This window comes from Sinohyriopsis cumingii, chromosome 4 (genome assembly GCF_028554795.1).
Source record: "Sinohyriopsis cumingii isolate HCF-2022 chromosome 4, ASM2855479v2, whole genome shotgun sequence".
NCBI classification, from domain to species: domain Eukaryota; kingdom Metazoa; phylum Mollusca; class Bivalvia; order Unionida; family Unionidae; genus Sinohyriopsis; species Sinohyriopsis cumingii.
This window is the reverse complement of record NC_142964.1, coordinates 52,264,727-52,280,850: the sequence shown is the minus strand read 5'-3', so window position 1 is coordinate 52,280,850 and position 16,124 is coordinate 52,264,727. Positions and strand designations below refer to the sequence as shown.

Genomic DNA, 16,124 nt, shown 5'->3' with positions numbered 1-16,124 from the left:
CAGCTAGTACCATTTTTATAGGTCTTTGGTATGACTTGGCCAGGGTTTGAACCCTCGACCTCCCACATCCAGGTTGGATGCTCTAACCACTTGGCAACCAGAGTGTTCATTTGTGTTTATGCTGTTACAATTAGTCATGCATTTCACTAATACAAATACAGTATGGTAACTATCATTAATCCTGTCATTACCCTTTTTCAGGTAGATGGTATCCAAGTAAGTACTGCCAGATTTGGTATCATGGTGGACATGCGGTCCCCTACCATACTTGTCCCTCATAAATCCTGCTCCCATGACCTAATTCTGATTGACCTCGGTGACCTCCACATTCATAATGTGTTTGACATCACTGAAGTGAACACTGGGGGCAAACAAGAATGGAACCACATCTATGTAGATCTTGTGGCAGCACAAATGAGAAGGTAGTTACATTGGCCGGTATGCCATATCAAATACCGTAATTATTCAGAACCCTAATTGGCTAAGCAATGTTTTACAGAATTGGCTTTTACTGTGGTTCAGACATATTCTTTGATTTAGAATATATCATGCTAATATTGATCAAAATTTTTCTGTAGCAAAAGGTAGCCATACCACAAGGACAAAATTTCTCTGTAGCAAAAGGTAGCCATACCACAAGGTCAAAATTTCTTTGTAGCAAAAGGTATCCATACCACAAGGTCAAAATTTCTCTGTAGCAAAAGGTTTCCATACCACAAGGTCAGCTTTGTCTTAATTCTTGTGGGGGTTGGGGTTGTAGTTTCACAGTTGACTGACAATACCATTTTCTTCAAAAATTGGTCCAAATCATTATATTCAAAGCTATTATAAATGATACATGCCAGGTCAGTCAAATTGTGGTCAGTCAAATATTCTTGACACATATTCAGTAGTATGGTTACATTAAATACCAATATGTTCCAGAGACTGTTTTAATTTTAATTTTTTTTAAATTTATACTTGTTTTTTAATCTGACACAGATCAATATTGTCTGAATGATTTAATTCTTATTTGTTTTCTCAATGAAAAATCCCATGAATTTAGTTAACTTTACTTTTAGATTGTTGGGGTTTTTACCCATTTTTTCAAATAATATAAATTAGGCAGTTTTAACTTTTTGGGTTGATTTTTGATTGAAGACTGCTTCAAGTTTTGATTAGCCAAAACTGTATCCCTTTCATTAAAAATTTTTTTTATTCTAATACTAGAGTGAAATTGAGTAAAGAAGATGATGACTTCCATGTCATCAGCAGGATTGTTGAACCAATCAGCTTCAAGACAGATATACGTCTGACGATGGATCCACAGGTGTCCTGCGTTCAGACAGATATCTCAACCAAATTGGACATGGTGTATGGAAATCTCAGAAAGAGTGACATACAACTGATGATGGGTATTTTAAATGAAAATTGGACAGAAGGAGCGCCACAACCAGAGCCAGGTATATGATGCACCAGCCATTTAATTTGAGGGGCACTGGTGGGAGGTGGGATATGACTGAAATAGTTCTCATTTCTTTTTAAGGACAAGAATTCCTTTTTAAATATGTTATCAAATCATATTATGAGGAGTATATCCACTACCTCACAAATCCAGCCTCACATGCTGGAAAAGACAGTTGCTATGTCTTTTGCTAAGTTGTAGCAACTTAAGTGAAGGTTCTCGGTTTACAAAGTTGATAGTCAACTAGAGGACTTTCCTTGGATGGAGGGAATGGTCAGTGTCTTCTTCCATTTGTGCTGGATATATGCTCTTTTTCAAGGCCTAATAAAGACCAAATTCAGTTCTACCATTCAAGCAATACATTGGTTCTTCTGATTTTTCTATGGCAATCCAATTTACTAATATCCAAAACCCCACATATCTAATAAACTACATAAGATATATACTTATATGAAATATCATATTCCATTTTTATTAAGGTATCTTTAACATTATCCAATGTTTTAATAATTTATAAGCTATTTTATAAAGTTTATGAGATGCCTTATAACATCTTTATGAAATATTTAAATTTACTCTTTGTGTGAGATATATTATTTATTTTAACTTTGACAATTTATAAGGCAGCTGATAAATTTTATGAGTAATTTTTTAGCTGTATATTAAGATATCTTATAAATTTTATAATTTTAAAAAATCTTATATAGATTGGCATCTTAATTTACTTAAATTTTTAAAACAAGAGATCAAATGAAACATTTAATTCACAGATCTCAGAAATTGTGTATCTCATAAACTTTGTAAGCTATACTTTAGACATAATAAAAAATTGTAAGACAAACTTTATAATAGAAGTATTTTATATAGCTTATATTAAGTAACTTAACTTATTCAATATATAAGATATCAACAGAGTTTAATAAAAAAGTGTTTAAAATATCTCTAACCTTATAAGATATCATGTAACTTGTATAATTTATTTTATAGATTATCTTATACATGAAATTTGTGTATAAGATATATTTCCAAGTTTATAAGGTTTATAAGATATCCTTTCATCTGATGAAGTATATAGGATATCTTATATAACCCACAATATCTTATATAATTATATAATTATAATTATTAACTTTTATAAGATATCTTATAGAATTTAAGAGATAACTCACAAACTCATGAGATATCTTGTACACTTTATGAAATATCTAGTTTTTTAAAATAAATACCAATTTGACTTGCCATAGTATTCCTGACTTCTTGGAAGTATGCTACAGTTATTTTTCTATTTCTCACTCAATCTTCATCACATATGAGTATATTCCACATCATTTTTTGTCAAACTTCATCATAAGTATTTCAGTAATATCTTAATTGTCTACACTGTGGTCTATACTATTTTATTTGGTGTTTAAGTCAGTACTTGGCTGTTTTTATGATTTCTGTCAAGTATCAAATAATTAACCTATTATTATGTATTATTCATGTAATTTCATTTTTCTGTATTCATGTGTTCCTGGGCCTTGAGTGGCTGAGTGGTCTAAGGCTCTTGCCTTTACAAATCATTAACACGTCTCTTTGTCCATGTGAATTTGAATCTAGCTTTGACCAGTGTAGGTCCTGGGAACTGCCAGAGAATAGTTGATAGAGACTGGATTCATAATCCTAGGGGTGCATATTTTTATCATCTCAGGTCAGCCTGGGTCAGCTGTCTCCATGCAGTTTTGGCAGAAGGGCACCTAGCAACCAGCACCTAGCAACCATTTCGCAAGCATAATATAGACAATAAAGTATTAAAAGAATCTTTAAAATTCAACCAACCAACTAACAATTTCTGTTTCCTTTTCACAGAGCTACCTGTACAACACCACATGTTACATCCTCAGCCAAGTGTAGAATCTGGGAATGGTACTGTTGTCATGGAGGACATGACCAATTCAGCCCCACACTCAGCAAATAAGAAGTCAGCTGCGATGGTATTGTTCTCGTTCGAAGGAATGCAGCTCGATTTGTACGAGGAGAGTCAGGTTAGTTTAGTAGTCATAGAGTTCTGACATTACTCAAATGTTTCTACTTTCCCAAAGTGCAAAATAATTTGGTCTCAATTTAAGTGTGATAAAACAACATGAAATATTTTTAAATTGTTCCCTGTTTTGTGTGCAAACTGGGGATGTAAAATTGAGCCTGTGATTCCTTTCATCTTTCCATCGTTCTGTCTGTCCACTTTGATTTCAACACGATAATTACCCCAGTTGTCAGACCCACTCACATGTGATTCATTTTCAGAGGTAAAATGTTGAAATACATCTTTGATTCATGTGTGGATGAACCATTTGTAAAGCAAGCAGAGCTCAGCAAAACTAAATTTCAGAACTCCTGGTTGATAGAGCTTGACTTTGTGAAGTACAGCAGCAATCATTAACAGACAATGTCACAACATCTGAAGTACTTTTATGAAAATTTGTTGGAGAGCACAATCTGTCATTTGCAGTTGTAGAACATTTTTCAGAGCTGCATGTTGTTCTGTTTCCACACAATGACTTTTCCCTAGTTATTATTGCATTTTAGCGTTGTCAGCTTGATATTGATGACCTTGACCTTGGATGAGCTCAATTGTCAGCACACAATATCATTGTTCAATGGAGTTTAAACCCCTGATTTTCAGACCCACCAATGTTTGTTTCCATACAGTAACTCAGTTGATTTATTTATTAATTTGAATGGATTGCATTTAAACCAAAGTGGTATTCAGATTAATATTTATGTTACTATGGCTGGGTTCATTGTTAAGTGTGATTATGGCCATCATTGTTTAGTGTGATTATGGCCATCATTGTTTAGTGTGATTATGGCCATCATTGTTAAGTGTGGCCATCATTGTTAAGTGTGATTATGGCCATCATTGTTAAGTGTGGCCATCATTGTTAAGTGTTATTATGGCCATCATTGTTTAGTGTGATTATGGCCATCATTGTTAAGTGTGGCCATCATTGTTAAGTGTGATTATGGCCATCATTGTTAAGTGTGGCCATCATTGTTAAGTGTGATTATGGCCATCATTGTTAAGTGTGGCCATCATTGTTAAGTGTGATTATGGCCATCATTGTTAAGTGTGATTATGGCCATCATTGTTAAGTGTGATTATGGCCATCATTTTTAAGTGTGATTATGGCCATCATTGTTAAGTGTGATTATGGCCATTATTGTTTAGTGTGATTATGGCCATTATTGTTTAGTGTGACTATAGCCATCATTATTTAGTGTGACTATAGCCATCATTATTTAGTTTGGCCATCTTTGTTTAGTGTGGTTATGGCCATCATTGTTTAGTGTGGTTATGGCCATCATTGTTTAGTGTGACCATCTTTGTTTAGTGTGATTATGGCCATCATTCTTTAGTGTGATTATGGCCATCATTGTTTAGTGTTGTTATGGCCAGCATTGTTTAGTGTGATTATGGCCATCATTGTTTAGTGTGATTATGGCCAGCATTGTTTAGTGTTGTTATGGCCAGCATTGTTTAGTGTGATTATGGCCATCATTGTTTAGTGTGATTATGGCCAGCATTGTTTAGTGTGATTATGGCCAGCATTGTTTAGTGTGATTATGGTCATCATTGTTTAGTCTGATTATGGCCATCATTGTTTAGTGTGATTATGGCCAGCATTGTTTAGTGTGATTATGGCCATCATTGTTTAGTGTGATTATGGCCATCATTGTTTAGTGTGGTTATGGCCAGCATTGTTAAGTGTGATTATGGCCATCATTGTTAAGTGTGATTATGGCCATCATTGTTTAGTGTAATTATGGCCATCATTGTTAAGTGTGATTATGGCCATCATTGTTAAGTGTGATTATGGCCATCATTGTTAAGTGTGATTATGTCTATCATTGTTAAGTGTGATTATCGCTATCATTGTTTAGTGTCATTATGGCCATCATTGTTAAGTGTGATTATGGCCATCATTGATTAGTGTGGCCATCATTGTTTAGTGTGGCCATCATTGTTTAGTGTGATTATGGCCATCATTGTTTAGTGTGATTATGGCCATCATTCTTTAGTGTGATTATGGCCATCAGTGTTTATTTTGGTCATTGTTAAGTGTGATTATGGCCATCATTGTTAAGTGTGATTATGGCCATCATTGTTAAGTGTGTTTATGGTCATCATTGTTTAGTGTGATTATGGCCATCATTGTTAAGTGTGTTTATGGTCATCATTGTTAAGTGTGATTATGGCCATTAATGTTTAGTGTGATTATGGCCATCATTGTTTAGTGTGGTTATGTCCATTACTGTTTAGTGTGATTATGGCCATCATTGTTAAGTGTTATTATGGTCATCATTGTTTAGTGTGGCCATGATTGTTTAGTGTGGTTATGGCCATCATTGTTTAGTGTGGTTATGTCCATCATTCTTTAGTGTGATTATGGCCATCAGTGTTTATTTTGGTCATTGTTAAGTGTGATTATGGCCATTAATGTTAAGTGTGTTTATGGTCATCATTGTTTAGTGTGATTATGGCCATCATTGTTTAGTGTGATTATGGCCATCATTGTTAAGTGTGGTTATGGCCATCAATGTTTAGTGTGATTATGGCCATCATTGTTAAGTGTGGTTATGGCCATCAATGTTTAGTGTGATTATGGCCATCATTGGTTAGTGTGATTATGGCCATCAATGTTTAGTGTGGTTATGGCCATCAGTGTTTAGTGTGGCCATCATTGTTTAGTGTGGTTCTGGTCATCATTGGTCAGTGTGATTATAGCCATTGTTGTTTAGTGTGATTATGACCATCATTGTTTAGTGTGATAATGGCCATCATTGTTTATTGTGATTATGGCCATCATTGTTTAATGTGATTATGGCCATCATTGTTAAGTGTGGCCATCATTGTTTAGTGTGGTTATGGCCATCATTGTTAAGTGTTATTATGGCCATCATTGTTTAGTGTAGTTATGGTCATCATTGTTTAGTGTGGTTATGGTCATCATTGGTCAGTGTGATTATAGCCATTGTTGTTTAGTGTGATTATGACCATCATTGTTTAGTGTGATTATGGCCATCATTGTTTAGTGTGATTATGGTCATCATTGTTTAGTGTGGCCATGATTGTTTAGTGTGATTATGGCCATCTTTGTTTAGTGAGATTATGGCCATCATTGTTTAGTGTGACCATCATTGTTTAGTGTGGTTCTGGTCATCATTGGTCAGTGTGATTATAGCCATTGTTGTTTAGTGTGATTATGACCATCATTGTTTAGTGTGATTATGGCCATCATTGTTTAGTGTAATTATGGTCATCATTGTTTAGTGTGATTATGGCCATCGTCGTTTAGTTTGGCCATCATTGTTTAGTGCTGTTATGGCCTTCATTGTTTAGTGTGGCCATCATTGTTTAGTGTGGTTATGGCAGTCATTGTTTATTGTGGTTATGACCATCATTGTTTAGTGTGGCCATGACTCTTTAGTGTGATTATGGCCATCTTTGTTTAGTGAGATTATGGCCATCATTGTTTAGTGTGGCCATCATTGTTTAGTGTGGTTCCGGTCACCATTGGTTAGTGTGATTATAGCCATCGTCGTTTAGTGTGATTATGACCATCATTGTTTAGTGTGGCCATCATTGTTTAGTGTGGTTCCGGTCATCATTGGTTAGTGTGATTATAGCCATCGTTGTTTAGTGTGATTATGACCATCATTGTTTAGTGTGATTATGGCCATCATTGTTTAGTGTGATTATGACCATCATTGTTTAGTGTGATTATGACCATCATTGTTTAGTGTGATTATGGCCATCATTGTTTAGTGTGATTATGACCATCATTGTTTAGTGTAATTATGGCCATCATTGTTTAGTGTGGCAGTGTTTCCCTTTACGCACATTTGTGCATCAGGGACGCACGCTGGAGAAAATTGATGCACACTTTTTGTTGCCGTGCGTTTTTTTGACGCAAAGGATTTTCATAATGTGATCAGGATTTATTTAATACCCAGTGCATTGGACGATGGATGGCATCGTATATGCTTCGATCATAGGCATTGACTGGTTCCCCGCTTTGTTTGCTCCCTGCCATGTGCTTCTCTATTTGTATAGCAGAGTATACCGCAGGGAACATATGAAACAATGAATCAGACTAGCATAGGCAATGTTATGATGGAGTAGCTTCCCCATATCTCGCGAGCTCTCACGTGATTTCCATCGAGCTCCGCAAGCTGTCATCTAGATGTTTAACCTCAATGCTTGTTGCATGAGAAAGTGATCTCCAGATTAAAACGTTGTGCAATAAAAATCATTAGCGAAGAAAGTGAAAGAAGCAGAACACAAAAGAGTAACTGTGGATCTAACTTTAATAAAAAATGGAGAAAATAATTCCCTTGACTGGAATACAGCACCTACATTAGGATTACCGGTATGACTGCAAAAGTGAATAATCCTTTTGTGACAGGGATTTAGAATTTTTAAAAATCTTCCCACATTCGCCACAAGATATCTGGAGAACACATTATAACCCAATACATTCTTTCACAACAAAGAAATCATTAAACTTGCAGAGACAAATGCATTATTTGGATTACAAAGTCAGCGGGTCATTGCAGATTTTGTTGGTTTTTAACTTTGCTGCAATAAAAGAAAGATCTTAAAGTTCAAGTGTAACTTATTAGAAAGAAGATGAATCATTATCCTCCTTGATATTTGGATAAATGTGTTCTAGGACGAAGTACAATGAAACCAATGATAGTACACATTTTATGAAAGGCAGTAAATTAACTGCCTTTTGGTTAAAAAGATTTATTTGGCTTTTTGTATTGGCTTGTATGTAATGTGTTGGGCTTTAATATTGCTTCATATTGATTAAAAGAAGACTGTTAAAAGAACGACTTTAAAAGAAAAATGAGCTAATAAAATTATTCTGTGAATGGACAATGGATTTGTTTGTTAATTGTGCATGCTGGTTTATTTGTATGTTTAGAGAGAGAGAGAGAGAGTATGTTGTGCAAATTGCAATATCCTATTTCAAGCTGAAAAAGTATGAGTCATATGAAAATTTGTCAGTATATTTTTGACCCCCACATTTTTTATTTGACCCCCCAGTTCTGACACCAAGGTTTTTTTTTTGAACCCTCAATTTTACACCCCTAGGGGATACAATGAGTGTTGTTATGGCCATCATTGTTTAGCGTAATTATGACCATCATTGTTTAGTATGACCATCATTGATTAGTGTGGTTATGGCCATCATTGTTAAGTGTTTCCATCATTGTTTAGTGTGGTTATTTCCATCTTTGTTTAGTGTGGCCATCATTGTTTAGTGTGATTATGGCCGTTGTTGTTAGGCATGTTTATGGCCATCATTGTTAAGTATGATTAAGGCCATTAATGTTTAGTGTGATTATGGCTGTCATTGTTTAGTGTGGTTATGGCCATCATTGTTTAGTGTGGCCATCATTGTTTAGTGTGGTTATGGCCATCATGGTTTACTGTGATTATGGCCATCATTGGTTAGTGTGATTACGGCCATCAATGTTTACTGTGATTAAGGCCATCATTGTTTAGTGTGGCCATCATTGTTTTGTGTGGCTATGGCCATCATTGTTTAGTGTGATTATGGCCATCATTGGTTAGTTTGATTATGGCCATTATTGTTTACTGTGAATATGGCCAGCATTGGTTAGTGTGATTGTGGCCATTATTGTTTAGTGTGGTTATGGCCATCATTGTTTAGTGTGATTAAGGTCATCATTGTTTAGTGTGATTATGGCCATCATTGTTTAGTGTGGTTATGGTCATCATTGTTTTCTGTGTTTATGGCCATTATTGTTTAGTGTGGTTATGGCCATCATTGTTTAGTGTGGCCATCATTGTTTAGTGTGATTATGGCCATCATTGTTTAGTTTGGTTGTGGCCATCATTCTTTAGTGTGGTTATGGCCATCATTATTGTTTAGTGTGATTATGGTCATCATTGTTTATTGTGAATATGGCCAGCATTGGTTAGTGTGATTGTGGCCATAATCATTGTTTAGTGTGATTATGGCCATCATTATTGGTTAGTGTGATTATGGCCATTATTGTATGGTGTGGTTATGGCTATCATTGCTAAGTGTGATTACGGCCATCATTGTTTAGTGTGGTTATGGCCATCATTGTTTAGTGTGATTATGGCCATTATTGTTTAGTGTGGTTATGGCCATCATTGTTTAGTGTGATTATGTCCATTATTGTTTAGTGTGGTTATGGCCATCATTGTTTAGTGTGGTTATGGCCATTATTGTTTAGTGTGGTTATGGCCATCATTGTTTAGTGTGGTTATGCCCATCATTGTTTAGTGTGATTATGGTGATCATTGTTTGCTGTGATTATGGCCATCATTGTTTAGTGTGATTATGGCCATCATTGTTTAGTGTGGTTATGGCCTTTATTGTTTAGTGTGGTTGTGGCCATCATTGTTTAGTGTGGTTATGGCCATCATTGTTTAGTGTGGTTATGCCCATCATTGTTTAGTGTGATTATGGTGATCATTGTTTGCTGTGATTATGGCCATCATTGTTTAGTGTGATTATGGCCATCATTGTTTAGTGTGGTTATGGCCATTATTGTTTAGTGTGGTTATGGCCATCATTGTTTAGTGTGGTTATGCCCATCATTGTTTAGTGTGATTATGGTGATCATTGTTTGCTGTGATTATGGCCATCATTGTTTAGTGTGGTTATGGCCATCATTGTTTAGTGTGGTTATGGCCATTATTGTTTAGTGTGGTTATGGTGATCATTGTTTGCTGTGATTATGGCCATCATTGTTTGCTGTGATTATGGCCATCATTGTTTAGTGTGATTATGGCCATCATTGTTTAGTGTGGTTATGGCCATTATTGTTTAGTGTGGTTATGGCCATCATTGTTTAGTGTGGTTATGGCCATTATTGTTTAGTGTGGTTATGCCCATCATTGTTTAGTGTGATTATGGTGATCATTGTTTGCTGTGATTATGGCCATCATTGTTTAGTGTGGTTATGCCCATCATTGTTTAGTGTGGCCATCATTGTTTAGTGTGATTATGGTGATCATTGTTTGCTGTGATTATGGCCATCATTGTTTAGTGTGATTATGGCCATCATTGTTTAGTGTGGTTATGGCCATCATTGTTTAGTGTGATTATGGCCATTATTGTTTAGTGTGGTTATGGCCATCATTGTTTAGTGTGGTTATGGCCATTTTTCTTTAGTGTGGCCATCATTGTTTAGTGTGGTTATGGTGATCATTGTTTGCTGTGATTATGGCCATCATTGTTTAGTGTGATTATGGCCATCATTGTTTAGTGTGGTTATGGCCATCATTGTTTAGTGTGATTATGGCCATTATTGTTTAGTGTGGTTATGGCCATCATTGTTTATTGTGGTTATGCCCATCATTGTTTAGTGTGGCCATCATTGTTTAGTGTGATTATGGTGATCATTGTTTGCTGTGATTATGGCCATCATTGTGTAGTGTGATTATGGCCATCATTGTTTAGTGTGGTTATGGCCATTATTGTTTAGTGTGGTTATGGCCATCATTGTTTAGTGTGGTTATGGCCATCATTGTTTAGTGTGGTTATGCCCATCATTGTTTAGTGTGATTATGGTGATCATTGTTTGCTGTGATTATGGCCATCATTGTTTAGTGTGGTTATGGCCATCATTGTTTAGTGTGGTTATGGCCATTATTGTTTAGTGTGGTTATGCCCATCATTGTTTGCTGTGATTATGGCCATCATTGTTTAGTGTGGTTATGCCCATCATTGTTTAGTGTGGCCAGCATTGTTTAGTGTGATTATGGTGATCATTGTTTGCTGTGATTATGGCCATCATTGTTTAGTGTGATTATGGCCATCATTGTTTAGTGTGGTTATGGCCATCATTGTTTAGTGTGATTATGGCCATTATTGTTTAGTGTGGTTATGGCCATCATTGTTTAGTGTGGTTATGGCCATTATTGTTTAGTGTGGCCATCATTGTTTAGTGTGGTTATGGTGATCATTGTTTGCTGTGATTATGGCCATCATTGTTTAGTGTGATTATGGCCATCATTGTTTAGTGTGGTTATGGCCATCATTGTTTAGTGTGATTATGGCCATTATTGTTTAGTGTGGTTATGGCCATTATTGTTTAGTGTGGCCATCATTGTTTAGAGTGATTATGGTGATCATTGTTTGCTGTGATTATGGCCATCATTGTTTAGTGTGATTATGGCCATCATTGTTTAGTGTGGTTATGCCCATCATTGTTTAGTGTGGCCATCATTGTTTATTGTGGTTATGGCCATTATTGTTTAGTGTGGTTATGACCATTATTGTTTAGTGTGGTTATGGCCATCATTGTTTAGTGTGGTTATGGCCATCATTGTTTAGTGTGGCCATCATTGTTTAGTGCGATTATGGTGATCATTGTTTGCTGTGATTATGGCCATCATTGTTTAGTGTGGTTATGGCCATCATTGTTTAGTGTGGTTATGCCCATCATTGTTTAGTGTGGCCATCATTGTTTAGTGTGATTATGGTGATCATTGTTTGCTGTGATTATGGCCATCATTGTTTAGTGTGATTATGGCCATTATTGTTTAGTGTGATTATGGCCATCATTGTTTAGTGTGGTTATGGCCATCATTGTTTAGTGTAATTATGGCCATTATTGTTTAGTGTGGTTATGGCCATTATTGTTTAGTGTGATTATGGCCATCATTGTTTAGTGTGATTATGCCCATCATTGTTTAGTGTGGTTATGGCCATTATTGTTTAGTGTGATTATGGCCATTATTGTTTAGTGTGGTTATGGCCATCATTATTAAGTGTGGCCATCTTTGTTTAGTGTAATTATGGCCATCATTGTTTAGTGTGGTTATGGCCATTATTGTTTAGTGTTGTTATGGCCATTATTGTTTAGTGTGATTATGGCCATCATTGTTTAGTGTAATTATGCCCATCATTGTTTAGTGTGGTTATGGCCATCATTGTTTAGTGTGGTTATGGCCATTATTGTTTAGTGTGGTTATGGCCATCATTGTTTAGTGTGGCCATCTTTGTTTAGTGTGATTATGGCCATCATTGTTTAGTGTAATTATGGCTATCATTGTTTAGTGTGGTTATGGCCATTATTGTTTGGTGTGGTTATGGCTATCATTGCTAAGTGTGATTACGGCCATCATTGTTTAGTGTGGTTATGGCCATCATTGTTTAGTGTGGTTATGGCCATCATTGTTTAGTGTGGTTATGTCCATTATTGTTTAGTGTGGTTATGGCCATCATTGTTTAGTGTGATTATGGCCATTATTGTTTAGTGTGGTTATGGCCATCATTGTTTGGTGTGATTATGGCCATTATCGTTTAGTGTGATTATGGCCATTATTGTTTAGTGTGGTTATGGCCATCATTGTTTAGTGTGGTTATGTCCATTATTGTTTAGTGTGGTTATGGCCATCATTGTTTAGTGTGGTTATGGCCATTATTGTTTAGTGTGGTTATGGCCATCATTGTTTAGTGTGGCCATCTTTGTTTAGTGTGGTTATGGCCATCATTGTTTAGTGTGATTATGGCCATTATTGTTTAGTGTGGCTATGGCCATCATTGTTTAGTGTGATTATGGCCATTATCATTTAGTGTGATTATGGCCATTATTGTTTAGTGTGGTTATGGCCATCGTTGTTTAGTGTGGTTATGTCCATTATTGTTTAGTGTGGTTATGTCCATTATTGTTTAGTGTGGTTATGGCCATTATTGTTTAGTGCAGTTATGGCCATCATTGTTTAGTGTGGCCATCTTTGTTTAGTGTGATTATGGCCATCATTGTTTAGTGTAATTATGGCCATCATTGTTTAGTGTGGTTATGGCCATTATTGTTTGGTGTGGTCATGGCTATCATTGCTAAGTGTGATTACGGCCATCATTGTTTAGTGTGGTTATGGCCATCATTGTTTAGTGTGGCCATCTTTGTTTAGTGTGATTATGGCCATCATTGTTTAGTGTGATTATGCCCATCATTGTTTAGTGTGGTTATGGCCATCATTGTTTAGTGTGATTATGGCCATCATTGTTTAGTGTGATTATGGCCATCATTATTAAGTGTGGTTATGGCCATTATTGTTTAGTGTGATTATGGCCAGCATTGTTTAGTGTGATTATGGCCATCATTGTTTAGTGTGATTATGGCCATCATTGTTTAGTGTGGCCATCATTGTTTAGTGTGATTATGGCCAGCATTGTTTAGTGTGATTATGGCCAGCATTGTTTAGTGTGATTATGGCCATCATTGTTTAGTGTGGCCATCTTTGTTTAGTGTGATTATGGCCATCATTGTTTAGTGTAATTATGCCCATCATTGTTTAGTGTGGTTATGGCCATCATTGTTTAGTGTGATTATGGCCATCATTGTTTAGTGTGGCCATCATTGTTTAGTGTGGCCATTATTGTTTAGTGTGGTTATGGCCATCATTATTAAGTGTGGTTATGGCCATTATTGTTTAGTGTGGTTATGGCCAGCATTGTTTAGTGTGATTGTGGCCATCATTGTTTAGTGTGATTATGGCCATCATTGTTTAGTGTGGCCATCATTGTTTAGTGTGATTATGGCCATCATTGTTTAGTGTGATTATGGCCATCATTGTTTAGAGTGGCCATCATTGTTTAGTGTGGTTGTGGCCATCATTGTTTAGTGTGGTTGTGGCCATCATTGTTTAGTGTGGTTGTGGCCATCATTGTTTAGTGTGATTATGGCCATCATTGTTTAGTGTGGCCATCATTGTTTAGTGTGGCCATCATTGTTTAGTGTGATTATGGCCATCATTGTTTAGTGTGGCCATCATTGTTTAGTGTGATTATGGCCATCATTGTTTAGTGTGGCCATCATTGTTTAGTGTGATTATGGCCATCATTGTTTAGTGTGGCCATCATTGTTTAGTGTGATTATGGCCATCATTGTTTAGTGTGGTTGTGGCCATCATTGTTTAGTGTGGTTATGGCCATCATTGTTTAGTGTGATTATGGCCATCATTGTTTAGTGTGGCCATCATTGTTTAGTGTGGTTGTGGCCATCATTGTTTAGTGTGATTATGGCCATCATTGTTTAGTGTGATTATGGCCATCATTGTTTAGTGTGGCCATCATTGTTTAGTGTGATTATGGCCAGCATTGTTTAGTGTGATTATGGCCATCATTGTTTAGTGTGGCCATCATTGTTTAGTGTGATTATGGCCATCATTGTTTAGTGTGATTATGGCCATCATTGTTTAGTGTGATTATGGCCATCATTGTTTAGTGTGGCCATCATTGTTTAGTGTGATTATGGCCAGCATTGTTTAGTGTGATTATGGCCATCATTGTTTAGTGTGATTATGGCCATCATTGTTTAGTGTGGCCATCATTGTTTAGTGTGATTATGGCCAGCATTGTTTAGTGTGATTATGGCCAGCATTGTTTAGTGTGATTATGGCCATCATTGTTTAGTGTGGTTGTGGCCGTTATTGTTTAGTGTGATTATGGCCATCATTGTTTAGCATGATTATGGCCATCATTGTTTAGTGTAATTATGGTCATCATTGTTTAGAGTGGCCATCATTGTTTAGTGTGATTATGGCCATCATTGTTTAGTGTAATTATGGTCATCATTGTTTAGAGTGGCCATCATTGTTTACTGTGATTATGGCCATCATTGTTTAGTGTAATTATGGTCATCATTGTTTAGAGTGGCCATCATTGTTTACTGTGATTATGGCCATCATTGTTTAGTGTGGCCATCATTGTTTAGTGTGGCCATCATTGTTTAGTGTGATTATGGCCATCATTGTTTAGTGTGATTATGGCCATCATTGTTTAGTGTGGCCATCATTGTTTAGTGTGATTATGGCCATCATTGTTTAGTGTAATTATGGTCATCATTGTTTAGAGTGGCCATCATTGTTTACTGTGATTATGGCCATCATTGTTTAGTGTGGCCATCATTGTTTAGTGTGATTATGGCCATCATTGTTGAGTGTGATTATGGCCATTATCGTTTAGTGTGATTATGGCCATCATTGTTTAGTGTGATTATGACCATCATTGTTTGCTGTGATTATGGCCATCATTGTTTAGTGTGATTATGGTGATCATAGTTTAGTGTGATTATGGCCATCATTATTTAGTGTGATTATGGTGATCATTGTTTAGTGTGGTTATGCCCATTATTGTTTAGTGCGATTATGGCCATCATTGTTTAGTGTAATTATTGTCATCATTGTTTAGAGTGGCCATCATTGTTTAGTGTGATTATGGCCATCATTGTTTAGTGTAATTATGGTCATCATTGTTTAGAGTGGCCATCATTGTTTACTGTGATTATGGCCATCATTGTTTAGTGTGGTTTTGACCATTATTGTTTAGTGTGATTATGGCCATCATTGTTTAGTGTAATTATGGTCATCATTGTTTAGAGTGGCCATCATTGTTTAGTGTGATTATGGCCATCATTGTTTAGTGTAATTATGGTCATCATTGTTTAGAGTGGCCATCATTGTTTACTGTGATTATGGCCATCATTGTTTAGTGTGGCCATCATTGTTTAGTGTGATTATGGCCATCATTGTTTAGTGTGATTATGGCCATCATTGTTTAGTGTGATTATGGCCATTATCTTTTAGTGTGATTATGGCCATCATTGTTTAGTGTGATTATGG

The 16,124-nt window shown here is 36.0% G+C and overlaps 1 protein-coding gene across 1 annotated transcript in view; it reads left to right on the top strand.

The window, feature by feature from the left end:
- Window positions 1-16,124, top strand: part of LOC149801160 (intermembrane lipid transfer protein VPS13A-like) — a 354,720-nt gene that overhangs the window by 132,824 nt on the left and 205,772 nt on the right. The window contains exons 34-36 of the mRNA XM_089956772.1: window positions 202-422; window positions 1,210-1,442; window positions 3,293-3,468. Coding sequence (XP_089812898.1) covers window positions 202-422; window positions 1,210-1,442; window positions 3,293-3,468 — 630 coding nt within the window. The remainder of the gene's footprint in view (window positions 1-201; window positions 423-1,209; window positions 1,443-3,292; window positions 3,469-16,124) is intronic.